Source organism: Gymnogyps californianus, chromosome 1 (assembly GCF_018139145.2).
Source record: "Gymnogyps californianus isolate 813 chromosome 1, ASM1813914v2, whole genome shotgun sequence".
In the NCBI taxonomy this organism is placed as follows: Eukaryota; Metazoa; Chordata; class Aves; order Accipitriformes; family Cathartidae; genus Gymnogyps; species Gymnogyps californianus.
This window is the reverse complement of record NC_059471.1, coordinates 160,895,337-160,920,560: the sequence shown is the minus strand read 5'-3', so window position 1 is coordinate 160,920,560 and position 25,224 is coordinate 160,895,337. Positions and strand designations below refer to the sequence as shown.

At 48.7% G+C, this 25,224-nt stretch overlaps 1 protein-coding gene across 1 annotated transcript; it reads right to left on the bottom strand.

The window, feature by feature from the left end:
* Positions 1 to 6,503: 6,503 nt before the first annotated feature.
* Positions 6,504 to 24,219, bottom strand: CYTH4 (cytohesin 4). The gene is made up of 13 exons (XM_050904505.1): positions 24,191 to 24,219; positions 18,188 to 18,270; positions 15,755 to 15,855; positions 15,437 to 15,503; positions 13,003 to 13,121; positions 12,541 to 12,621; positions 11,761 to 11,873; positions 11,047 to 11,195; positions 9,220 to 9,331; positions 8,694 to 8,770; positions 8,247 to 8,318; positions 7,252 to 7,406; positions 6,504 to 6,924 (listed from the first exon to the last, which is right to left on the bottom strand). Exons 1-13 carry the CDS (start codon positions 24,207 to 24,209, stop codon positions 6,852 to 6,854), a joined length of 1,221 nt encoding a protein of 406 aa, XP_050760462.1. The 5' UTR covers positions 24,210 to 24,219; the 3' UTR covers positions 6,504 to 6,851.
* Positions 24,220 to 25,224: the final 1,005 nt, after the last annotated feature.

The window sequence follows — 25,224 nt, the reverse complement described above, 5'->3', positions numbered from 1 at the left end:
TAGCCTTTGTGTGTGAAGCACACTTTCTCCTGCTGAATGCCCTCTGGAGAGGAGGCCAAGCAACCCATTAGCTACTGGATATTGAAATCACGGCTCCAGAGCACAATGGTGCAGCTGGCGAGGAAAGTCAAGGGCTGCAGCAACAAAAACAGAGCTTTGCACAACAGAGCCCTTGTACACTATGATCATGATTTCAGGCTTCCCAACCCTCTCTTATCTTCCCTCCTCTGATACCTTGCTGTTTATTCTGAGTCTATTATTGGCTCCCATTTTTGTATTTTCCCAGTCCTGTATCACCTGAGAGGAAGGGGCTATCTGTGGTGCAAATTTGGAGGATCTTCTCTCACCCTGCCACCAAAAGCCACAAGATCCTTTCCTTGCAGAAGATGAAAATGTGCAGAGCTGTCTCTGTCCCTGTCCCTCCACTGAGGGCTGGTCCTGGAAGCCCTGCTGGAATTTGGGGTGTTTATCCCAGTCAGAAGGCAGCAGGTAACAAGCAAATCACTGTTATCTGTCTCTTCCTTGTCAGGGAGGGCTGTCTATCTTTTTCATTTAGGTAATAACAGGTTTTTGGTGGTGCCTTCAGCACAAACCCAAGCTGCAGGTGAGCAGCAGGAGCTGAAGAGTTTGGCTCAGGTTTAGCAACTCACTTTCCACCGATAATAGGGGGTTTTCCCAGAGCTCTGCCAAGGCAGACTGAGTCTGTCTGGGGAGCAGGAGGGCAGGAGAGGCAGCATCCCTCATCAGGAAAAAGGAAGAGGGGGATTTGTTGAAGGTGAGAGGACAGTGGCAAGTTTATGGAGAGGGATGAGCGAAGTACAGAGGGCGGAAGGCACCATGGGAAAGAGAAGCCAGAGACAGAGGTGAGGTGAAAGGATTAGAGCAGGGGGAAAGTAAAGGGAGAGAATGGGGGATTCTGGAAACGAGCATATATTTGGGCAAAGTTGAGAAGCGTCAAATTAATGATGACGACAGGAAGTCCCCAAAGTAGTATTTCTTGAGGAAATAAAATACTAGCTTTCTGCACACTTAATGCCATGTTGGGGGAAGGGTCAATTACAAGCTCCAAGAAAATCCTGTTACGTGACTTTTCAAACAGTTGCAGGATTTTATATGTCTCTCCCTTTTATTTTCTCTCCCATGTTGCAATAGAAGATAAATGAAAGAGCACACACAAAAAAATAAAGAAAAAAAGAACAAGCTCAAACTCAGTCATGGGTTAAGTTTGTTAATATATCAGACTATTTCAAGGTGTCTCTCCCCAGCAAGTCAATTTTAGTCAGTTTTTCCTCCCCCAAAAAAGGACTGAATACAATTTTCCATGTGCACATTGCACATGTGCCTCCCATGTGCAGGAGGATGGTTATACCTTTCGGGCCTTTTGCCCCAGTGGGAGGTCTGTGAACCCCAAAGGAGGCTCTGGTTTACCTGTGAATGTGATTCCAATCAGATGGGGCTTCACTGTCACTCAGGAGCTTGCTGACTAGCAATAAATATTCATAGAACTGATTAGACATTAATTGCGCAAATCACCACCTCTTCAGCCAACCCCAGGAACCTTGCTGCCACCCACCATAGTTAAAGCAGCAGCAGAAAATGTCTTTTCTGTAGGTCCCTTAAGGTCAGCCTAGTGCCTCAGAAGGAAGAGGGGACTGTTAAATGCCTCATCTTGTAATGTCCCTTAACATAGCCACCACGGTCCTTCCCCAAATTCTGCCCCAGGTGAAGGGCTGTGTTCCCACCAATGTAGCCCTCATGGGGCAGGAGCCCTATGGTCTCTGTAGACCTCACTGCAGTCTGTCCTGCCTCCCTCTCCCCACATGCTGCTTGCTGTCCAGACCCACAAGGACTGCCCTTCCCTGCTCCTCTGTGATCTCTGTTCTTCCCTTACAGACTGTTTTGCCAGGGCCCAGCTGCAAGGAGGGGGCAAGGAAAGGCATTGGGCTGGGATGCACGTGGACTATGTGTGTGCCTGTGTATGCGCAAATGTGCTTGGGTATGTGTGACTATGAGTGTGCAGGACACAGCACACTCACACACACATCTATACCTGCGTTTGTACTCATATGCAGAAAGGGACATGTAACCCCACTTATTCAGCAAGGTAGAGGAGCAAAGATATGCGGTGCTAGCAGGGCATATGGTCTTTTCCCTGCACATGCTGCACCCTTGAGGGCCCAGATGTGATGGCCACCTTGCACCATCTCCAGTCTCTCCCTGAAGTGTTGGGCTGGCATGTCTAGTGACTCTACTCTTCAGCCCCATGGAAAGAGGAGAGCTGTTGTGACATGGAATGCCCCTTGGTGGTGTCACACAGTGGCTGTGGTAAAGGTTGCAGGCTGTTCAAGGGATGTCATAGCTTACTTGCTCCTGACATTTGTGCCACCCTTGCTCTGGAGCTGAGGTGAAAGCCCTGTTCTTGTCACTGCAAGCCCTTCTTCATCAACTACCCACACAAGACCCAGACTCCTCCATCCTCCCTGACTCTTTCCTTGTAGTCCCCTCCGTCCCACCATACACAGCCTCCTTGCAGTTATCCCAATAGCATCAGCCTTCAGGAGCAAACTGATATCTGTCTACGGGCTCACACACACAGGAATGTGATAACCTGGGGCAGGCCACATTCATCTTCATCGTAGGGAGGCAGCAGGGTTGGAAATGGCGTGGCAAGATAAGACTGCTGCACGCCCCTGTCGCAGGCACTTAGAGCAAAGCCACTGCAGATGTGACAGCAGTGACACTCCAAGAAACCCTGGTCAGGTCTCAAACCCAGTCTGCCTGGGCTTCCTCCAGCCCCCCAGACTGGCCCTCTGTCAGGCTGGAGACATAAGTGAGCCAGAACAAGGTGCAGCAGAGAGGCCATAGTGCCTTTGAGAGCCGTCCTGCCCTCTAGCTTTGCGCTCTGGACTTTCTGTGTGAAATGCATATTCAAAGAAAATTTTAAAGGGGAGGAAGTACCGCGATGGGTCCCCCACCCTCAGGTAACGAGTTACTTTCCAGCCACCAAACATAAGGGATGGGAGACAGGAGGAACTGCTCCTGTTGGACCCACAAATCTGACTGCACCATTCAAACCAGCTCCAATACAGCGAGGCTGTGCTTCTTTCCATACAAATAACCGATCTCAGGGGGTATGAAGACTGGCTCCCATACCTCTGAGGCCCATGTAATAGCCTTCTGTTCCTCCAGGTTTATGGTACAAGCTGGCAAACCTGTTGACCCCTCTTGGTGGCAAACCCTGCACTGCTGTGGAGAGGTGAGGTGTGGGGGCTCACGTGGTGTATCACAGAGGGAGTTAAAAGGCTGTCAATCCCACTCCAGATAACCTGTTTAGCTAGCAGAAAAGAGCTGCTTGATTTTCCCTGTGCGCTGAAGGGTGTGTGGCACACAGCTGAGCAGTTTCAGGCCTGCCAGGAATGGACAGTATCTCAAATGGGTGCTCCCACCCCACCACTGAACACCACTCCTGGCCAACTGGCTTGCAGAGTCTTGCCTTCCCACAGGCCTCCATTTGCTCATGAGCTCCCATCACCAAGGGTATTCACCCCCTGGAAAAAGACAGGTTCAACTCATGCCCTTTGGTGGGCTCTGAATCCATAATTCTGTCCAGTCTGTCTCCATTTGTACACTGCCCTTCCCCTCCACGCCCCAGAGATTTTCTCTACCTCTTGCTAGATACCGAAGCTGTACTGAATGAGACTGCTGGCTCTCCTCACAGCTACTCCATCTCTGTCACTGCAAACAATTTCTAGAATGCCTTTTTAAAATGTATTTGCCTTCCAAAAAGGAGCTGATAAACAGGGGACAGGAGGAAGGGAAGAAGTGGGGAGGAGGCAGGATGCAGTGATGGGGTCTATTCCGCACATCTGTGGTATTCTCCTCCCAGCCCTTTTATGAAAATAGATGGACATTTATTATGAAAACGAATTACTGGATGTGTGCAGGAGTCCTTAGGCAGGCAGGGAATAAGTGTCAGTCTTCTGCGTGTGTGTCTGTGTGAGCCACATACACCGCCTATGATGAGAAACAGGAACTCACCTACCAGATAGATAGATAGCAATTTGTCAGATATAGTACCTGAAGTACTCAGTACTAGTACCCAGAACCTGTGTGTGTCTGTGTGTATGCATTCATGTGTGTGGTGCTGCAAGTTGCCCCCAGCAAAGGGAATGTGCGATGGTGGCCAGCAACATGTTCCCTGGTGGTGCCATTCTAGTTGCACAAGTCATTTCCATCATAAATTTGCAAGGGCTCCAAGCACAGCTGTCAAAGCACATGGATATGAGTGGATGGTCAAGTTTTATAGACCTGTCCTGAGACACTCTGGCCAATACCAAATGCATTGGTATTCAGCAGGCATGAGGTCAAGGATGCTACTCGGACGGTGCACATGTTGCATTGTTGGTGGGCAACATGAGGTGCCATTGTGTTCACGGCACTGAGGAGATTGAGGCATGGTATAGCAAGGAGTTTGGAAATTAATTTTCTGTGCTGGAGCCAAGGAAAGGCAATGGAAACTCAAACTTACTGTCTCTCGCCCTACCTCAGTCTCTAGGAGAGAAGAAACCTGGTCCATCTCCTCCTGACTCTTGTGGTTAGTTTGATGGATGGAAATTACACAATTGCCTGTTTCTGTGCATTGTTTTGCCTCTCACAAGTTGTTCTTCCCACCCTGTCCCCGCTAGGAACAATTCTGCTCTGCAGTGCGTGGGTATCTGGGGGAAGAAGGGAGGGGAAAGGACATAGGCAGCCTGAAGAGAATTGCAAGGATTTGGGATGAGGAGGGACTGGGAAGAGCTTGGATAGACCCTGCATCATAAGAATGATCCAGGTAAACTCTAGGGAGGGCTTAGCCTGGATTCCCTCACCCAAGACCAGACTGTGGCTAGAAGAGATACTCCAGGCTACATTTTGATGACTTTTGTCACACAGAGCATGAGCCTGAGAGGCACTAGAACAGACATTTCTCACCCAGATCCTAGGCTCTGTGGCATCTTTCACCAACCAAGTGCATATTTATATTTCTCTTACATATATTGGAGATGTTGCCAAGATAAGGGGCCATATTCTGACTTCTCCTCCCACCTCTGGACACGACCCTGCCTCCCTGCATTGAACCCAAAGCAAAAGTGAATGTGTGTTTGAGCACATGTGCTCTAGAGCAATGGGCAGCAAACTCACTCCGTATCACATCACTGACAAAGAGATTCAATGCAGGAGACATTTGCAGGCGCGAGCAGAAGAAAACCTTCACGTTCCTTCTCTGGGGTGAGCGCGTGCCTCAACTCCGAGATACACTCCCTGCCTCTTGAAATTAATTCAACATTCCTGTGGCTTGGGCAAAAAGAACTAGAACGAATAATCGGGCTGTGCTGGCCCTGCTGCAGATTGCCTGGTAGACAGAGCCCTCTGCAGGAAGAAAAAAGGCAAGAGACCGAGGCAGCACCAGTGTTTACTAGAAGAGACGCGAAAGGTAACAGATGAAATAATAGCAATAGCTTATCACATCCTTTAACCCTGCAGGTGTAATTGCCTCTAGCGAGTCTCTGGTATTTGCCTCCGTGCTGTTCCCAGTTCTCAGTGTTACAGCTCCCTGCGCCTTTCCTCATGTCCCATTAACTACTCCTCCCACCCACGCTGCCCAACAGCTGCCTGCTTGTGCCACGCGCTCAGCCTGCCTGCATTTTGGGTGCAGTGCTGAGAGCTGCAGTGGTGCTCAGGCTGCTTTGCTAGGCACAGGAACATGACGCTCTTATCTCACATCCTCTGCCTTTATCACTAAAACAATCATGTTACCCTGAGTTTTGGGCTTGTTTCAAGCATTTTATTTCTTTCTTTACACAAGAGACAAAAAACCCCAGACTCCAGATGAAATCACTGTGTGAAGATGGGAATGCCTCTGTGTGTGTGTGCTTGTGTGTGGTGTGTATGCACCTCCAATTTTTCATGCCTTCTGGCTGCAGACCTTTCAGATACGAAGCCCAGGCCTCTGGGGTGGTGCAAGGAAGCAACCTTTGTTGAGAAGCCATGAGCCAGGAGGAGAGCTAGTGTTTGGGTTTCTGCCCTAGGGAGACCTGTGGTGGTCCCTGCGTCTCAAAACAGAGAGACAAAAGACCCAGAGCCACTTCCCTGGTCCCACAGCCTCTCTCTACTCAGTTACCTCTTATCTCCCTATCCAACATCTTTAACTTTCCAAACCCTATGACTCACTCACTCAGTTACAGAGCAGGGACTTCCCAGGATTACAGCCCTCATGGCTATAGGAAGAGGTAGAGAGGGCTCTCTTCTGAACATAGGGCTTCTTATCTTCACTTGGCCTCTGGTTTCACAGTGAGGTCTTAAATATCAGTGGCCCCTTCTCCACAACCACTACATATCTGTTCGTGGAAGAGAAACGACTGGGGCTTTTCTGCTCTGCAACTGACTGGACCATGCTTAGCTGCTCTGAGAGCATCTACATGGTTCCTCTCAGAAAAATACCCAGGCCTGGTTTGTTGGCAGGAGTGGCTGGAGACATTCTGGAGACATTCTTGTCTCCTCTCAAATCCTGTCCTACGTGCCTGGGGCTATATGGGAGAACCCAAAGGCCAGTTGCTGTTGATCCTTTATGTTCAGACATCGGAAACGCCATGCCCACAGTTCTGACAGTCCTCAGTGGATTGTACCCTGTGCCTCTGCCTTCAGTTTGGAAAGGGAAGAAGCAAATCTGGCAAGGTGTTCTGTCAGTCATCTTCCTGCTAAGTGGGAGGCAGAGGGAACCAATGTTCCCCAATTTCTTCACTGGAAGAGCCCAGCATGGGAGGGAAGCTGTCCAAAATACATCTTCCTGCTGGCAGTGACCAGGTCAGGGGTCAGTTTTTGCTGGCAATCTTTTTCTTTCGGGCAGAGACCAGATCATAGAAAGGATCCTGTGTGATGCTGGTGCTGGAAATAAGAGGAAATGGGAGCAAAAGTAAGAGATTTAATGCTGGAGAGCAGCACAGGCAACCTAACTGAACTTGCACAGAGACACCACTCACCAAAATGCAGGACTGGAGATCTGCAGACCCACAACAGAGAATTTAGCTGTGGCTAGAGATTCTCCAGAAGGGACCTTGAAACTCTTTGAAGTCAAGAGGTACCACAGTTGCTAGACTGCAAACATTTCTTTCCACCCCCTTTTCAAGCTCTGGTAGCCAAATAAACTATGTGACCATTTGTCCCTGGGGCTGAACAAAGGCAAGCTCAGGCCTCCAGTTCTGGTCTCCTCACCGTATTGCCTCAATCCACTTATCACGTTCTGCTGGTGTGGCTGCTGAGATCTTGTAGGACTGATGCTTGCCTTCAACCACCTTCCCATCCCCATCTGTTTTGCAGGCTTTGATCTTCTGCCCTTTGCAGTTGGGATTGAAGAGCTCAAAGCAGTTCTGTCAGAAAGGGAATAAAATGGAGCAGTAGGGGAGGACAGGGTGGACCAAGGAGAGTATGCTGCCTTCAACCATGTGTTACAGGCTCAGAGAGCTTCCAAACGGGAGGAGAGCATTCTGCCTCTGAAATGCAACAGAGCATTTCCTTCCCCACCCCAAGAATCCCCCTATGAGTCAGATCTCCAGGCCACCCCTCTTAGGTAAATATACCCTTCCTGCGCAGGACTGGACACTAAAACAGACTTTATGGAGAGATGGAGCATCAACAGTTATCAGAAAACACCTTCTGGGATCTGTCACTCTGCTCCACTCATGAAGATCTCTCCCCCTTTTAAGGAGATGCAACATCCTCTCTTCTGCCTGCTGCCACACAGATAGAAGGCACTTTTCCCGGAGTCATGACACATCAAAGAGTGGGTATCCACAAAAGACGCACAGACAGAGAGTGTCACTTCTTGGGCAAGTTTCCTAATACCACAGCACTGTCTGGTCTACGTGTGCTGTAACTCATTATGGAGAGTCCAGGGGAGAGAAATTGAACCCACATCTTCTGGTGCAAAATGAGTAGGGAGTCAGCTGTGTGCACTCATCTCTGCCCTGCTAAACACACATGAAAACATACAATACAGCCAGCCAAAGGACAGCTCTCTGTTCACACCAGATCTTCCCTGGTGAAATACAATTATGTTTAGATACCATCATGTTTAGATGGGGGACAAGGCAGTTTGGAATGGCACCTTCCCTCCGAGAAGCGTGGTAAGAGTAGGGTGTGTGCACCCTCTCTTCCTTCTGACCACCTGAGAGCCTGTGTTGGCAGAGTACCAAGCAATAGAGACTTACTGGCTTTTTGGGATCATCCACCTTCCGGACTGATAGGTTTTCCAGGGGGATAATGCCCAAAGGCTCTTTGTCCTGAAGACAAGGAGACATGAATTAACACCCAACATGCTCCCCACATCTATGCCACTATTTAGAGCCTCTCTGATTTCCCAGATGTGTGCCTTTGTGGGGGTGATTCGGGCAGTGTAGGCCTGGGGAGACCCCCTCCATTTACACAATGGGGAGCTTAGTTAACAGGAGATCACAGCAATAGCTGCAGTGTTCAGCCTCTCTCCTCCTCAAGACCAGAGGTGAGGAAACAGCATAGGAGAGAAGGGAGGTCTGAGTTCAGTCTGGGAGCATAGGGCAGAAGGGAAGAGTTACCCCCTACCCTCTGCTCCTCCCTGGCCCCTCAGAGGCTCATAACTACCCAGGACACAGTTTCCCAACTGGGAGTTAAGCCTTTACCGTGGTATATTCAAAGTAGTACAGGCAGTTATCAGTCAGAATGAACCAACGGCGTTTCCAGGTTTTCACACGTCCTCCTAAAGGCAGTGAGGTTCAAAAGCCATTAGTCACACATTTTGCTGTCTTTCCCCCACACACACCCCCTCAAGTGCCAGGCATGCACACACAGACATACCCTCCCAGCTCTCCCTGTAGATCATCCCCAAGGAGGCAACCGTGGTGCTCACCGCTGATGTGATGTCGTATGGTGGACACGCACACAGAGGGAGCCAATTTTGCTCTGATGGGGCTGGGAATGGGGAGGGGTGAGGGTTATCTTTCTGAGTCCCTTTTTGAGCAGACAGAGCCTGCAGGAGCTGGGAGGAGAGAGCAGGCGGCTGGTTTCAACAGCAGGTGTCAGCCTCACCCCACCGCAGCAGACGGGAGTGAAGGACAGCGGAGGTGCTGGTGGGTTTCTGGGGGAGATTTGTGGCGGGAGGCAGGCAGGCGAGGAATTCAGAGAACCTAGGGGCATCCTCCCCCTTACCTAGTTTCAGGAGCCAGCCCTCATGGTTAGGGTTGAAGAAAGTATGCGTGAGGTCGTTCCCATCATCCTCTGGTATGGAGAATGGCTCGTTCTTTATGCTCTCAAACAGATTCTGCCCCAGAGCGTTGGTGCGGGAAAGAGAGAGGGAAAGAGAAAGGAAGACAGGTTTCTGACAAAGCTTGTACACAACTCTCCTAGGTCCATCTGGTTCATCACTCTGTTTCCACAGGGGCAGGCGGGTGAATGGGGAGGGGAGCAGGCAGTGAGCACTGGGGGTAAACCAGCCCTCAGTCTACACCTCACAGGGTCTCAAAGGGGATCACCAGCTCTTTTCTGCATCCTGTGTCAAAAAAAAGAGACCCAGTTTGGAAAGTCACAGATACAAAAGTGTGCACCCATATCAAGAGAGGCTGCAGTGACCAAACCCAGCATGTCACACGAGTGCCGCTGTGGGTAGTACTAAAGCACTGGGGGGGACACAACACGGCAGAGACTGCAGCCCCTTTTAGGCCCTAGGTTGGTGGTGCCAAACACTCTGCTGAGAACTTGTATGTAGAGACCAACACACACGTCTACATGACCACAAGGAGGCACATTTCATAGAACCAAGGCTTTTGCACTGAGGGACACAAAGGGTGACATTCGTAACAGCAGAGTGACAGGGAGGCAGGTTACTTACTAGCTTTCAGGGGCTACAAAAATGTTGCTCACACCATTGGATTTGCCATCATTTATTACACAAATCCCAAGCCAAGAAAAAAAATGAAACTACGGGCTCCTGCAACTTCCCTCAAATTGCCTGAAAGAAATGACACTCTGGAGAAAAATCTAAAGCCTTTACCCTGAGGGGACACTGCTCAGCAAACCCAAGTATGGGATGTAGGCAGCATCTTTGACACAAGACACAAGTTCTTCTCCCCAGGTTGGTTGGGTGAAGCTAGACATATGTAGGCAAGCTGCTCACCTCTACCTTGCCTCATAGGGCAGGTCCCATGTCTGGTGAGCCTTTGGGAAAATGGTAGCTCCAGTTTAGCTAATGGATGTGTCCCCTGTCTCTGTCTCCCCTGCTCTACGTCTTCATCCTCTGAGATCAAAGACACCATGGACCTGCTGAGAGCTTTACAGATGCTGGAAGAGATGCTGGAAGAGACCCTGACACTCATTTGGGGCTTGTTGGTTCTATTCACTCAAAGATATATCCTGGTGTAAGAGAGGTCAGGTACTGATGTCCTGACTGATGTGAACACTGGAGTCAGCTGAGACATTTAGGTATGAGAAAGTGAAAGGGATTCATAATCTGGGCCACGGTGACATTGTCTCACACACACAGAGACACACAAGAAACAGACAGTCCCCTTGGGGGCTAGGACTTTCAAAGCTGGCCAAAAGACTCAGGTGTCCAGCTACCTCCCACAGGCATGGGTGCCCCATTCACACAGCCTCATACCTATACGACACACAGACACCCGCAGCTCATGTCTTCCTCTCTCATGCAGTTACAGTATCTGTTCCTCTCTCACACGGACACACTTAAAAGCACAAACTTTCTTAAACCGATACTGCTATTCCCTGAATGTCTCCAGCCCCATCTCTCTTGCTCCATGTCCTCACCAACAAGCATGTGTGCAGCCCCTCTCCAAAGCAGCGTCCACATTTTCCAGCTTTGCTTTTGTACATACTGCCCTCTTCCCTCACGCAGCCCTTCCCCTTGTATGGCGGAAGGTCAGTAGGCCTGTATTACACTGAGACCTGTGGACCTTTGCTTCTCAGTGGACCCCAAGCCAGAGAGAAAAGAGGGACTGATGAGAAAATGAGAGGTCTTCTTACCTTTAAGAGCTCTTCTGGCAGGTCCCCTCCATTGTCAATGCCTCTGTTGATGGATACAAACCTTTCAAAGGGGGGTTTGTCTTTCACATTGGGGTTGTGCAGGCTGGTGTTAAGCATGATGATAGAGAAGGAGAGTATATAACAGGTATCTGGCAACGAGAAAGAAAACGAGGCTGGGTGGCACTTGTCTTAGAGGGCAGATCCATTCACACCCTAACAGGTGGCTTGGTTTCCAGTCACTGGAGAACAGCATCATCCTGTCAGCTGTAGGAGGAAAAGGGAGATGTCCCCTCTGCTAGGAGAAAGAGGGACAGAGTTGATCTCCTATGATGGAGGTGATTCCATCCCCTCAGGGTAATGGGGCAAGTTGGGTAGATCTGGTCCAATAATGGCTCTGCCAGCAGGAAAGTTTCTACAGACTCATGGCTGTCAGTGCTATCCTTGCTGAGATGAGGTATACCCCATGTGGGGCTGGGACCACTTCTCAAGTCTATTGCCCATGGGGATGGACTGGAGCACAGTAGCAAAAGCAGCACTGAAGACCCTCAGCCTATTGAAAAGCTTCACAGGAACTGGGCTACCTCCTTCAGCTTAAGGAGAAACCTCCACACTTCCAAGTGAAGCCCTCTGTGCTTTGTGAATGGAAGAGGAAGGCTCCCCTCTCTAGCAAACAGTAGAGCTCAGTTTTACAGGCCGCCTTCTCCCCATAACTACCTGTGGACTGGAATACTCCTGGGTTACACTTGCAGTACCAGTTGGCAAAGGCCTCCATCATCCGGTCAATCTTCTGCGCTTCCCCAGGCAGCCGGAAGCTCCATAGAAACTGTCTATCAGGAGCAGCATGCCAGAGAGTTAGTCAGATTGGGTGCAAGAGACATTTATCCCGTCCCTTAACCCATGGGACATCATGAAAATAAAAGAAGTCATCCCATCACACTGGGGAGACAACACAGTGCATGAAGCAGGAGCTCTGCTCCTCTGTCTAGAAGTTGCCTGGGCTCATCAGCCTCAAACAACCTAAAAGCAGGAAGCAGAACTAAGCATCCTGGAAATCGTGGCTCCTTTTCCCTAATGAGTGCCCTGCAAGGCAGCAGAGACCTCAAGAGAAAGAGTCCTGCCAGGAGGCTGGCCTATAAGAAAACAAGATGCCCTAAGACAGAGTCACTTTGTCACTGACATAACGGGCACTGTGGACAGACATGTTTCCTGGTGCAAAAAATAACTTTCCCCATCCGCCCAGCCATTGAAGCCACAGTGACCCACTTGGCTTTTCCCATCTTCTCTGCACATGGCCAGTCCAGTCAAGGGGCCATGAAAGTTCCCCCAGGAAAAGGTGTTAACACCTCACAGAGCAACAATCTTGGAGCCAACACACAGCAGGGCCTTGGGAAGTCCCATTTCAGCCCAGTAGGGCTTCACAACCTTCCTGGGTGGTAAGACCCAGTGGCTGAGCAGGCTCCTGCTCCATCCTCTGCACCCTGCATGCTCACTCACCTCAGTGCCTGCACCAGGTTGAGGTTGGCAAACTGGTGACATGCCACAAAGGCTTGGAGGATCTGAATGTTTGTGGGGTCCCTGGGAGAGGATAGAGGGAAAAGGTCAGAAGAGAGCTTTGACCCTGCTCAGTTTGGATGCCCCTTGGTGTGACAACATGCACCTGGCTCCATCCCAGCCTCCACTTCCCCTCTGCCCAACAAGAAGCCAAGATGCACACGCTTGTCTGGGAAGACTGACCCCATTACAGGCAGGAGGAAAGGTAGCCCATACAGCCAGCCTTAGCCACACTCCAAAGGGCCCCTGTGGGGTGTACTGCCTACCCAGCCCACTGCGGTTTGAGGTATGTTCAGTCTCGGCACCTGACTGAGGTCTGCCAGGGGTCATCTAAAATGGTAGTTGAGAGGGGCCAGGCAGGACAGGGCCTCCAAAGGGCCTCCTCATCCTGGCTGGGTTGCTCACCTCCCACCCAGGTAATCGCCAATGGCTGTCTTGTTCAGGCCTTCACCCTTGTGGAGGAATTTGGCGATGTCCTGCAGGTCTGAGGACAGTACCTCATGCTCAATCAGGTACTGGATCCCCTGGGGGAGGAGAAGAAAGACAGTGAAGTAAGACAGCTCTGTGGGCTGATGAGAAACTAGGATCCCAACACCCTGATATCAGCCTTCCTTGGCTTTGATGATGTTGCCTCCTCTGTTACTCCCCAGCCACTTTATGGGAGACCACAGTCATGTTCCCACCCTTATTCCATCCCTCTTCATCCACCATGGTGGGTTGGTCCCACTTCCATTTCATCCCTAGATTTGGATAAATGTTTCACTGGGATGGAAACTCAAGCAAACAAAAAAGGGCAATGTAGGTTAAAAGGCCAAAAAGGCAAAGTCAAAATAGTTCATTTTAACATTTTCAATCAAAATATCTTAGTGTTCTGTTCCTAAATGTCATTTTTTCCAAATTAACTTAACTTAAAGAAAAAAATATTTGTTTAAAAGAAGACATAATTAAAAAACATACTCAGACAAAAATATGGGCTTGAGACAACTTAAAATTATTTTTTCCTGAATTTTCTTCTACACCACAGAACAGAGAAGTCTGCAATCTTTTCAGCTCCATACTCCCCAGCCAGTAAGGATGGAATATGTTTTTTAAGGAATATAGAGGGTCTGAGTTGGGCTGTGCAAAGAGTCAACATCCTATTTTAGAGGGAATTTCATGATTTTCAAAGTCACAGAAAGTTGAGGTTTTGCTCAGATTCTTAACAATATCTAAAACCACTGCAACTCTCCAGACCACATTGCAATTCTCCTCACAAAATACAATAAAGGAATGAAAATTGGTTTAGATCCATCAAAATGTTCTACTTCAACAGAATCAATTCACTTTGCCTTGTAACATATAAGAAACTATTTCTAAAATGCCCCAAAGAAAAAGCAGTTTCAAAAGAAGAAATTGAAATGTTTGTGAGATTTTTCCACACTATTTTCCTTTCTTTTTCCCCAGATGGAATTTCAGTAAGATCAATTTAATTTTGCAAAGCATTGCGGTGATGGTGGGGCTCCATTTTCCAGAAGAAAATGTTTCTCCCAAAAGGTTTTGTTCAGCCAGATTCCTAGCGCTTACCTCCTCCAGCCTCAGGAACTTGCCCTGAGATCTTGGAAATAAGAACTCATTTAAAGTGTCAGCATTGCATGGATGAAGTGTAACCTCAGCAAGGAGGGGCAAAGAAAGTTCCTTGCATTGCAGCACCTCTCAGCTTATGGCATGTAGCAAAAGGGAAGCAATAAACAGACATCTGCGTAATATAGGCACATAGTATAACATTTTGACCAGGCTGATTGGCATTGAACTAATAAAGCTAAACTGGTTTGGGGACAGAACTAGTTCAGGTATTTCTGCGCAGCATGGCACAGTGCCACAGAGAGAGATGCCTCTGGGGCCTCAAACCAAGGTCAGACAGAAAGACAAAATGAAACCTGCTCTCACACAGGCTGTAAGTACGGATATCACTGCTCTGAGACAGCTCCCACTGGCAAAGGGATGTCCAGGGGACTGGCAAGCACTCCAGCTGTGGTGTGGACACTGGGGAAGGCATCTTGAGGGTCTCAGCAGGGCAGAGGAGGAGGCATGAAAAGTTGTCACTCAGACCAGCAGCCACCCAAGATGCTAGCTGTGGTGGTTAGCTGACGATGAGCAATCGTTCAATCGCAGCTTGTGGTTTTCCTTACAGAGCTCAAAAAAATGGTCCACCAGTGAGGAGGAAGGAAGAGGAAACTGTCTTTCTCACATCTTCTCTACTTAATCATGATGATTTTAGAGCTTTCTGCAGAGGGCTGAAGGCTACAGAGTCTGGGCCCCACTGGTCAGAGACCCAGAAAGTGGAATACCTGGATTCACTCCACAGTCCAACCAGTACTACCAAAATCAAAACTACTTCCAAAATGACAGAGGCAGCTTGTCCTCTTCTGTTCTGAATAAGCCAAGAACCTGACACTCTCTCAAAACTTCTCACCTTCTTACTTCATCCTCCTCCATCACACTATGGCTAATTCTTAGCCTCTCACAGGCAAGAAGAGCTGGGCTGAAGGAGATTTGGCTCTCTTGACACATTGGCAGTGTTAAACCATCCTCCCTTTATTTCTCTTAGTTTTGGGTTGCATCTGATGGGATAGCCTATAGGCACATGATGGGGGGAGGCAACACAGCTTGATCATATCAGAAGACCTTATTCAGGGACAGGATGGAGGGTGCTACTAACTGGAGCCTTAGTGAGGTAGGAAACCAGCCCCACAGCCCCATGCCATGGTTCCTTTGACATGGTTGGCTGCAAGTGGACCAGTAGCCAACAGAAGCTCTTCCTCCCAGCTTTCTCCTCACAGGTGGAATGAGCAAATCCTACCTTTGCAGGGTCCATGTTGAATTTCTTCCGGCCCAGGGACAGAGTTTTATCTCTCTGTGATAGTTTGCTGCAAACACGAAGAAGAAGGAAAGTCAAACTTAGGAAAAAGGGCCATGTTTCAATTTGCTCACAAGGTAACTCAGGTATCTCAAGGACAGGTGTCTGACTGTCCAGGAATAAAGAGAAATCTTAAAGAAGAGAAGAGTATTCCTGGCCGCATTCTCCTGTCCTTGTGATCCAAATCCCATCAGTGTTTTTGTTTTCTCAACATCAAGAGAGAGACTGTAAACAAAGGAATACCCGTCTTGTCTCACTCGCCTGGTCTGCTCCCCACGATTATTGTCTGCCTCTTGCCTCTCCTCCGCATTTTGGAAGCACTCAATCTCTGCAAACACTTCGGCAATCTCTTCCTTCAGCTTCTGCAAAAGAAATATCAGGAGGATGAAGGCAATAGAGGGAAAAACAGCAGACACATACAAAGCATGCCTTACTTTTTCCCTCAGTCATAGGAAAAGGACAGGTCAGATGGTCACGACCAGCCAAGGATGTCTATGAATTGGGCACTGCTCTGGGGTGACCCTGCTGGATTCTAGATGAAAACAATGGGAGAGAGGGGCAGAAGGATGTTCTCATGTCTGTTGTCAATCAAGGCTGGAAAATCAAGATTAGCCAGTGTGGAGAGTGTCAGAGAACTCACCCCAGTGTTGATTTCAGTTCCTCAAACAATGTCAGATGTGAGACTCCTTCCATTGTGCCCATTTCCTTCTAGCTTTTACTTTGCATAGCCCTGCTACACATCCAGGAAAGGGGAAGTGGAACCAGTAACTGTGAGGTCAATATGAACCTGAAGTGGCCACATTGTGAAACACAGAGTTTTTAAGGTACCTATCATTTAAATACCATTGAGCAGATACCTGTCTTTAGGTGGAGAAAGAAGAGAGGAGGAGTAAAAGAAGAGTAACCTCTGCCAAATTTTAAAAAATCAATTGTAGAATTCAGTTTCCTTTAGGCCCACGACAGACTATGGCCTTCTTGGCTGAATATTCTGCATTACCAAGGAGATGAGGATGTCCATATTTCCTTGCTTCCATCCTGCAGTTATGGTCCTCCTCAGAGCCAGAGTGCATCACAGCTCTCTTCCAGGAATCACCCAAATTCTTCCCCATGCAAACCAGAATAGGCAGGGGAAGAGTTGTTTTATGACAGATCTTGCCTCAACAAGGAGTGAGGATGTGGCCGCAGTATGCACCCAGATAGAGAAACTGAAGTTCTCCAATATCCCATAATTTAAAAGAGCTTCTGGATTTCAGTTTTGCTCTGACCTTCATTCTGTTGTGCTTCATCAGTCTCCAGAGCTGGGACTGTTCCTTACTAGGCTTTAGGTATTGCACAAATGTAACAAAGCTGTGATCTTAGCTCCTGAATTTCAAATGATTATCAGTTTTGTTATTTTATTCATGCTGTCTTTTGTCAGTGTCACTGGCAAGTCTAGACCCATCCTCTCCCCTCCTCCCTCTCCCCCCACCAGACATCCCCCCCAAGTCTTCGTGTTAAAGGGTATTGCTAGATACTTTCTGAAGAAATCCACCTGGGAAAATGTCTCTAGTACTAGGTACTCTTTCACCTAAACTTATCCTGCTCCATTGGACAATGCATACCCCATTGGTTAATGGCTTTGGGATTTAGAGTATGGGTCTGTGTAGCCTAGCAGCTTTTCTCTGTCCATAGTAGGTAAAAAATGTAGTATTCCTATTCAAGTGTCCTGTCTCCTACAGTGCCCATTGCCTGTTCTGAAAACTGAAGAGGTAAGAACCACACATAAGCAAACCACATGCACATACATTCATAGCCTGTTTTGCAAGAAGGGACAAGACACCATTCTGATTTGCAGCAGAGATGGTGAGTCTGGAAGCCTGAGAAGAAACATGTAGTTTGGCTTAATCCTTTATGCAAGGAAATATTGCACCTATTCCCCAGGCATCTGGACATCTTCATGTTGTGGGATAATCAGTGCAAGTCCAATGATTCAGTGCAATAAGACTCTCAAATGGGAGACCACATTCCATGGTGGTGGAGGCAGAACAGAATAGAAAGTATACGGCACCACGCATGACTGCAATGCAATATTACTGACTGATTTTGAACCTGTCACTTTCAGACATTTTAGGAGTCAGTGCAGAAATGTTTGGGTCTGCTAAAAGAAAAGAAGAAAAGCAAGTTCAAGCACGGAAACTTGTGTGGAAGGTCCTGCCGTCACACCTCTCTAAAGAGAGAGGATCCTTCATGAAGGACTTGTTAGAGGTCCACAAACCAAACAAAAGTTTGATAAACACATGGAGATGCAGCAAGTAACCAGGACTGATATGTCATTAGCAGGTAATCAGTAATTAAAAATAATCATAAATGCTGAGCCAGATCCCTGCCAGTATGACTTAGAAAAGTCATACTCATTTCCTTAATCCTAAATATGCAATCCCAGCTCATCCCTGCTAATGAGCTGACCAGACTTTCTCAAATATCCCATTAGGGTAGTTGATGACTCCTGCAGCAGAGAGTACCACAGGTTGGATGTAGACTGGTGGCAAGTATGCCAAGGCAGCCTGAAGTTCAGAATTCAAGTTGGATCATGCCAGAGCAAATGTCTCCTGTGCAGGAGCACTTCTGCATGGCCTGGACTGTTATGTGAAGACACTCCTTGGTGAAGACAGTTTTGACTGTCTAGGCAGACAAGAGGAACAGGATGGTCCTTACCTTAATGTCCTCCAAAAGCTCCTGTCTGTGCTGCCTGATTGTCTCTATTTCAGCCTCTTCAGCCTCACTCAAGTCAGTTGACCCTGGAAGAACAAACATGCCTGTGAGAATAATACTGGAGCCAACATATCACAGGAAAAGCTGTCTCAACCTCTCAGCGCCTATCCTCTCCTAGGGTCATGCCACAGCAACTCTGGCTTCTGTGTTTCAGCATCTATGTTCCCTGCTGTTGCAGCCGCTGCACCTCAGCTTTTCCGTGCAAATGGTTCTCAGTCCAGAGTGAGCAGCACAGACCCATATGCTCCTCCTAGCAGCCAGCCGCTGTGCTAGTAGCCCTCTGATCTAACCCTGCAGCAACCCACCCCGCCTACTCAACCCATTTTGCTGGCCACGAGCACAATGAAGAGGTCTTACCAAAAGATCTTTGGGGTTTTTTATGTCAGTCATCTTTATGTACCGAAAAGCTGTGACCTAAATACTTCATCTACATCCAAACCTCCCATGAAGAGCCACTGGCTTCATGAATTGATCCACCACAGCTAGAGTCAGAAATGGCTTAAGAGAGAAAATCAAGGTTTTTCAAGTCTGAGGGCAGGATCTGGGGGGATGAAAGCCTTGCTGAAGAAGGAGCGTCTGTGGGAGGCTGTTGTTCTGTGGATTACAGACAATGCAGAAATATGAGTAGGCTTCCTTGTAATGTACAGGAAGTTAAACAGATAGCAGCAGAGCCGAGCCAAGGCGACCACAAAATGATTCATAAAAGACCTAGAAGAATTGGAGTGACAGCACTGCTGCTAAATATAATCCAGGTGAAGCACAGCCTCTTCAGCAGGAGAAAAAGGAGGCTGCAGCCCTAGAGGCAAAGCAGTTGGTAAGCCCCAAGGAAAAAACGGAGGGCTCACACAAGGGAGACAGCACTGGAGCTCCTGGGAGGTCACTGCAGAACTTGCAGACAGGGTCCTTGCTGCACCTACACACTGCGAGACAAAGCTTCCCCAGGAAGCCAAGTCAGGTCACCGGATGCCCTGCTCCACTGTTTCATAAGCCAAAATCCCCTGGGCCTCCCATCTTCCTGGAAAAAGGGGAAGTGGCACCAGCTGCCTTGGAAATTCTCTTAGTGTGGATCTCACATGCAAAACAAATGCTATAAATATGAGTGGGGAAAAAAGGGGAAGGAACCAGCCAAGACAGACAGAAGGAAAAAGGGACAGGGGCAGTCATCTCAGTGCCCATATGCTTCTTTCCTGTCATGGCCACAACAGCTCAGAGAGACCTGCCTTACATGATCCTAATCTTTCCCCCATCCTCCCGGTTGGTTGGGTTTCCATGTGCTAAGTCTGTCCTATGACTTTTCTCAGGCTGCAGCCTCTCTCCCTTCACTCCTCCTGCTGTTTTCAAGCATTGCATTCCCTGGGGAGAGGCTGCTGAGTCTCTGGGAGGAAAGCACTGGGCAAGGAGCCAGCATGAAGCCAGGGCTGGGAAGGACCCATGTCCCCTCCCAGCTCTGCATCAGCCCTTGTGAAGAGCTTAAAGAAGCTGACTGAGTGCTGAAGTCAGTCAAGAGGGGAGGAAAACCTGTGGCATCCAGCAGCTCGCAACAGCCAAATCTGTATGTGAGGGGAAAACAAACAAACAAGCAAGCAAGCAAGCAAACAAGCAAGCAAGCAAACAAAAAGAAACAACAACAAAAAAAACCCATGCAGTGGCTTTGCTGCTTGTTAGGCGGGTTGCTGACTTCCCCTTGAATGTCAGCCTGGCGCCTGTGAGTGGTGCCTGGGTCTTTCAGCTTACTTTACGTCTCCTGCCATTCTGGCATCTGCAGGAGATGAGGCTAGCCTCTCGGTCTCCACAGCTTTATCTCTCTCACTCCTACAGGGGCTGGTAATTATGGAATTACTGGGGTAATTCCTTGACAAATTACCGCTAAGACCCTTTATCCTGTATTTCTTTCCACAAAAGCACCGTAGCAGGACGTACCTGAGGAACCTCCCCTTCCCCCACCCCATCAGCAAAGTCTGTGGTGTGGCTCGTTGCTTTGCTTCAGTTGTTCTGTGTCTACTGAAGCAGCCTAAAGCATCTCAAAGAGATGTGAGGCTCCCAGAGGACACCATCTCACCCACACGACCCCCACCGAGACTGTAAATAACTCAGTCCCCCTTCCTCCTGAACATCTGAAAACCCCAACTCCCAAGTGATTTACCTGTCCAGTTTGTCAGAATGAGATAAGTGTGGGAAGGACTGTGTGTGTGGGGAGGGCAGGGGAGAAAAATCATACGAGTCATGGAGAAGGGGAGGGAATCAAGGGATAAAAAACCAGGAAAGGGTGACATAGTAAGGAAAAAAAAGGATGGATCAAACTTTCAGAGCACTTTAGATTGAGCTGCAGAGAGGGTCCTTGTAAGGTTTCCTAAGTTTCCTAAACAGCTTAAGTTCCTGATTGCCTTGGAAAATAATTCTGAGGTCAGTGCCTTCACGTTACTCCGCTTCCCTAACAGAAGGCCTAATGCTCTGCTCAAGGCTGTTTTGAGGCCATTTATCAATGTTATTGCACACATTGGGGTCTACAGTTAGGGGAAGTGAACACAAAAGTCTTGTTTGGGGAACTGTCTACAGAAAGGCAGTGAAGGTAGCAGAGGCAGCTGGGCAAGCAGCAGCTGAGATATTGAGAGCAGGCTGCTTTGTCTTTCCTTCCCTCTCCACGTTGAGAATGAGTCGAGCTGGCAGGAGAGGGACACTCCGAGTGAAGCACTGCCTGGCTTGCTCCAGACGCTTGCAATGGCAGAGGGAATTAATCCCTGCACCGGGGGACTGAGGAATGGCTTCAGCCTCGTCAAAGTCCTCAGTACCACCAAGTTCCACTTCCCTCTAGGGCTAGGTCAGGACACAGACGAAGCATAGCCCTGGTCAGGGTTCTCTGCACAGGGGGAAATTTCATGCCAATGAAGAACACCCCACGAAAACACCCGCAGGTTTCAGGGGGATGCTGTCAGCCAACCCAACGCTGAAGTCTTCCAGTTCAGACACAAGACATAAAAAACTGGCTAGCATCCTCTCCAGAGAGGACATGAAGTTGCTGCTTGGAGCTTATTTTCAGAGAGCAAATGTTGAAATGAAAGCACATCAGCGTCACATTTGTGGGGCTTACACTTGCTCTTGAGGTTGTTTCCCCACTCTCAGGGCAGACCCAGATAGAAAGACCTGCCAGTTCTTTATGAATTGCCCAGGCTTGTATTTTTAGTACGTCACTCAAAACAGAACACAGACTTCAATTCCAGTTGCGATGACTTACGCCCTCGGCCTCCCCATCTGGAGGGCAGGTCGGAGTTACCCAAAAGTCTGGGTACTCATGTGGCCGGCAAAGAGTAGTGTGTTTGCTGGTCTCATTTCCCATTGCAAAGGGCTGTGCAGAGCCATCCAGGTGCTAAGTGAGGCTTTCAATCCCAAGCAACAGCATATGAATAGGAAGACAGTTTTTGGAGCACAGAGATAAGTGGGAAGTGACTACCCAGGAGAGCTGGAAGAATGGACTGCAGAAACAGTAGGGGAAGGTTATGAAGAATGACTGCATCTGTAGCACTGTTACAGACCATCCACGTGCTACCCACCCACAGTATAACAGCAGAGATTTAACTGGCCTATTTGCAAGGCAATGTAGGGCTCTGAGTGTGGCTGCTAAAGGGTTTGGGCACCTCCACCCATGGCAACACAAAAGCAGAGCAGCCTGATGGGCACCTTCTGCCTGGATGAGGCTGTCTGGTGGAAAAATTTCACCTGAAATTGCTTTTCGCTTTTGATGCAGCTGCTGTGTCATCTCCAGTGCAGACCACCACCTCCCCAGCCAGGTACCAGGCTGGTACCAGGCAGATAATAGGAAGCCTTCCAGCTCCTCAATTCCCTCCAGCTCAATCTGTCTCCCTCCTGCAGCCACTCCACAGTTCTCTTCCAGCTTGTGTCAGAAGAAATTCAACACAGACATCACACAGGTTTAATTTGCACATTCCAGCTACGGGGGGAAAGGTGTGAAGAAGAATTTATGTTGTCTCCTGGTCCCCTTATCGCACATGACAACTTACATCAATCAGGATAGCTTCCAGCCACTTTTGCCTATGGCTCTCACCCCACACATCCTAGCACATGATACCACGGTACCAGTCTGCTCTCCCATGTTTCACACACCCAGCTCAAGGATTTGGCATACTGGCTCTGTGGCCTCACCCAGACAGTCGCTAGAGGGTCCTGAAGGAAGCTGGAAGAGGACATCCACTGCAGGGACAGCAGCTTCCCCACAGACATAGGTCTCATCTGCACACAGCTGTGGCAGAGAGCTACCTAACAGGACCACTGCATCTTCAGGTAGGAGTGACTCCAGGAAAAGGCATACGTGCACCTCTGACCTTCAGGAAAATCATGCCACAACCGAGCAAATTTAAACACATCCAGTGCTCTAAAGCTCACTGGAAAACTGCATCTGGTGGCAGCCTTGGTTCCCAAGGTAGAGCAGCATCAAACAAACCCACTTTCCCACCCAGCTGTGAAGTGACAGGCTGGGACTGAGCAAAGACATCAGTCATCAGGCATTGCCTGTCTCCAGGCTCTGCCTCTAGCCAGAGCTGAGCAAACCTGTGTTGTCCCTGAGCAGAATCTCATTGTGCAATTGCAGTGTGTAACTTTTAAGACATAATTAACTCAGCAACACATAACTTGAGTGAATGACTGCCTCAGACCATCAGTTCTGAGAGCCTCAGTTTCTGCGGAACGCATACTCCAAAATAAGTAGCAAAACATGAGGTACCCCCCCTCCTCCTGCCCAGCTTGTCCTGCAGAAGCTTTGTCCACAGTTGCTTTCAGGTGGCGAGGGCTGGGTGATCTGAAGATACCCACCTTCACCAACATTCATAGCCAGATGCTGGCAAGAGCTCAGCTCCCATAGGTCCCACCAATTTCCCTGACAAGCAAGGCTGGTATGTGGTTTGAGTGTGCCCTTTCCTTGGCTACCCACCTAGGAGCTAAAAAGTGCAGAACAGTTGTTGAAACTGAGCACTGCTTTTTCCCTTTACTCTGTGCTATATATCCTATACATAAAAGCCTCTGAGGACAGGGAATCAGACACAGCAGGGCCATTGCAAGATGATCGCTTTTCTTCCTGGCCCTTGTTCAACCTATTCCTGTTTCGCTCTCCCTGTCTGCTGCCTTTGCACAGACACACACTCAGAGCTTCCTCAGCCAGAGGCTAGAAATGTTCAGTCTGGCAGTATGCCTTTCCCTGCTGAATCCCAACCACTTTATCCACCACCTGCCAAAGTAGGAAATAAAACCTGAGATCTCTCTCAGTTCCTCAGATGCGGCTTATCTCCCCCCACCCGCATCTGCCTTTTGAGATTGTTTCAGGACCAGACAGGCCCACCTGCAGGTCACTTGGAGTTGGTAGAACCCCAATACAGTCATTTACCTTTAACACGGACATAAGCAAGAGAGGCCCCAGTACCAAAAGCCTTGCAAGCATGTTGCACTGGGGTACCCAACTGCATGAGAGGCTCTGCAAAGGCAAACCAGCTCCTGGGGGCTGTAGGGAAACACCACTGAGGAGCTTGCAAGCCATGCCACAGTTGCATGAAGAGAAGCCAAAGCTTATGGGTGCTCATCCCAAGTGTCACATATACCCTTGATACCCCTGAGTCAGTTCCCAGCTCAGCTCAGGATCACCAGCACAAGGGATCACAGCAGTAGACACTCTCAGCACAAAGGCCATTCAAATCAGTTGGAAAATTTCTCCCGATGTGAAAGGAGTTTGCTTATGGGAGAGCAAGTAAAAAGAAAACCATGCCTAATGCTGAAGGCTGACAAGCAATTAACTGCACCACCAGGGATCTTCCACCATCTCATTCCTCCAGCCACCAGCCACAGCATCCACTCTAGCTGCTGGGATTTCATGGTGTGCTCTGCCCCGCCAAACTGGGCGCACAGCCCTCACAGAAAACAAGGCAAAAGATGGTCAAGGCTTACCAGCGGGACAAAAGTCCATCCTGAAGAGCGTGATATATTTTCAACAAAAGTGTTGTTCCTCCTTGCCTTGTGCTTGTTCAGATGCTTCACAGAACTGAAACAACTTGGAGCCAGTGACCAAGATCGCAGCAGCAGCATTAGGGGGGGCGGGTTGCCCTGTGACTCCGCCCTTCCTCTCCTCGTCCCTCCGACCACATCTCATGAGCTTGCATCAGTGAAGGAAACTGTATGTGCATACCGCTATGAGATAACAGGGGCTCCTTGGCTACTTCTGAAATGCAAATCCACAAATGCATTTCCATCCCGGCAGCTTTTTGGGGAATCTCTGAGCCCACATCTCTGTTTTGAGGGGACTGAAATGAGCAGGGAGAGGCTGATAGTACTTTGGGCTTTTGTCTGAGATGCTCTGAGGAGAGAGGGGGGGAAAAAAGGAAGTTCTTGATTCAGAAAACCCATCTGATTCGGGAAGTGGTTTCATTTTAAAGGAAAGATTCTTCCTGTGTTAATTCTGCAGCAGGTGGGGGGATGAACACTCCCAAATTGGAGGATGGTTGATGGAGGGGAGAAGAGAGTCTTTTTCTTCTTTTCCCACTTTCTTTTGCCCACTGAGTGACTTGTACTCTACGTCTTGCTCCTTTTTTTTTCTGCTAACAAACTGCTTTTCCTGGGAAACCTTGTAAGTAAGGATGGAGTGAACTGAGGAGGAATGAAGTCCTCTCAGGTTTAGTGATATTCCTGCTGGTGGGAGAGCTAGCATTAGCAGGACAGTTTTGAAGGCACTTGTACTGCTCTGTTCACCTGTGAGGCAGAGAAGTGCTTTTTCGTCTATCCCCTCCACACAGCCCCAGAAGGCTGTACACTTCCCCTTGAGTTGTATTTGGTTGCTGATTTGGTTGATGATTTATGTGGTAGATCTCTGATGTAGGCAATGTGGGAAAAAAGAAGCATGCAGGAGAGCACCATGTCAGAGCCAGAAGAACCGGTGATTGAATAAATAGGTCAAGGTAAAACTCAAACCAGGTGTGAAGCCCAAA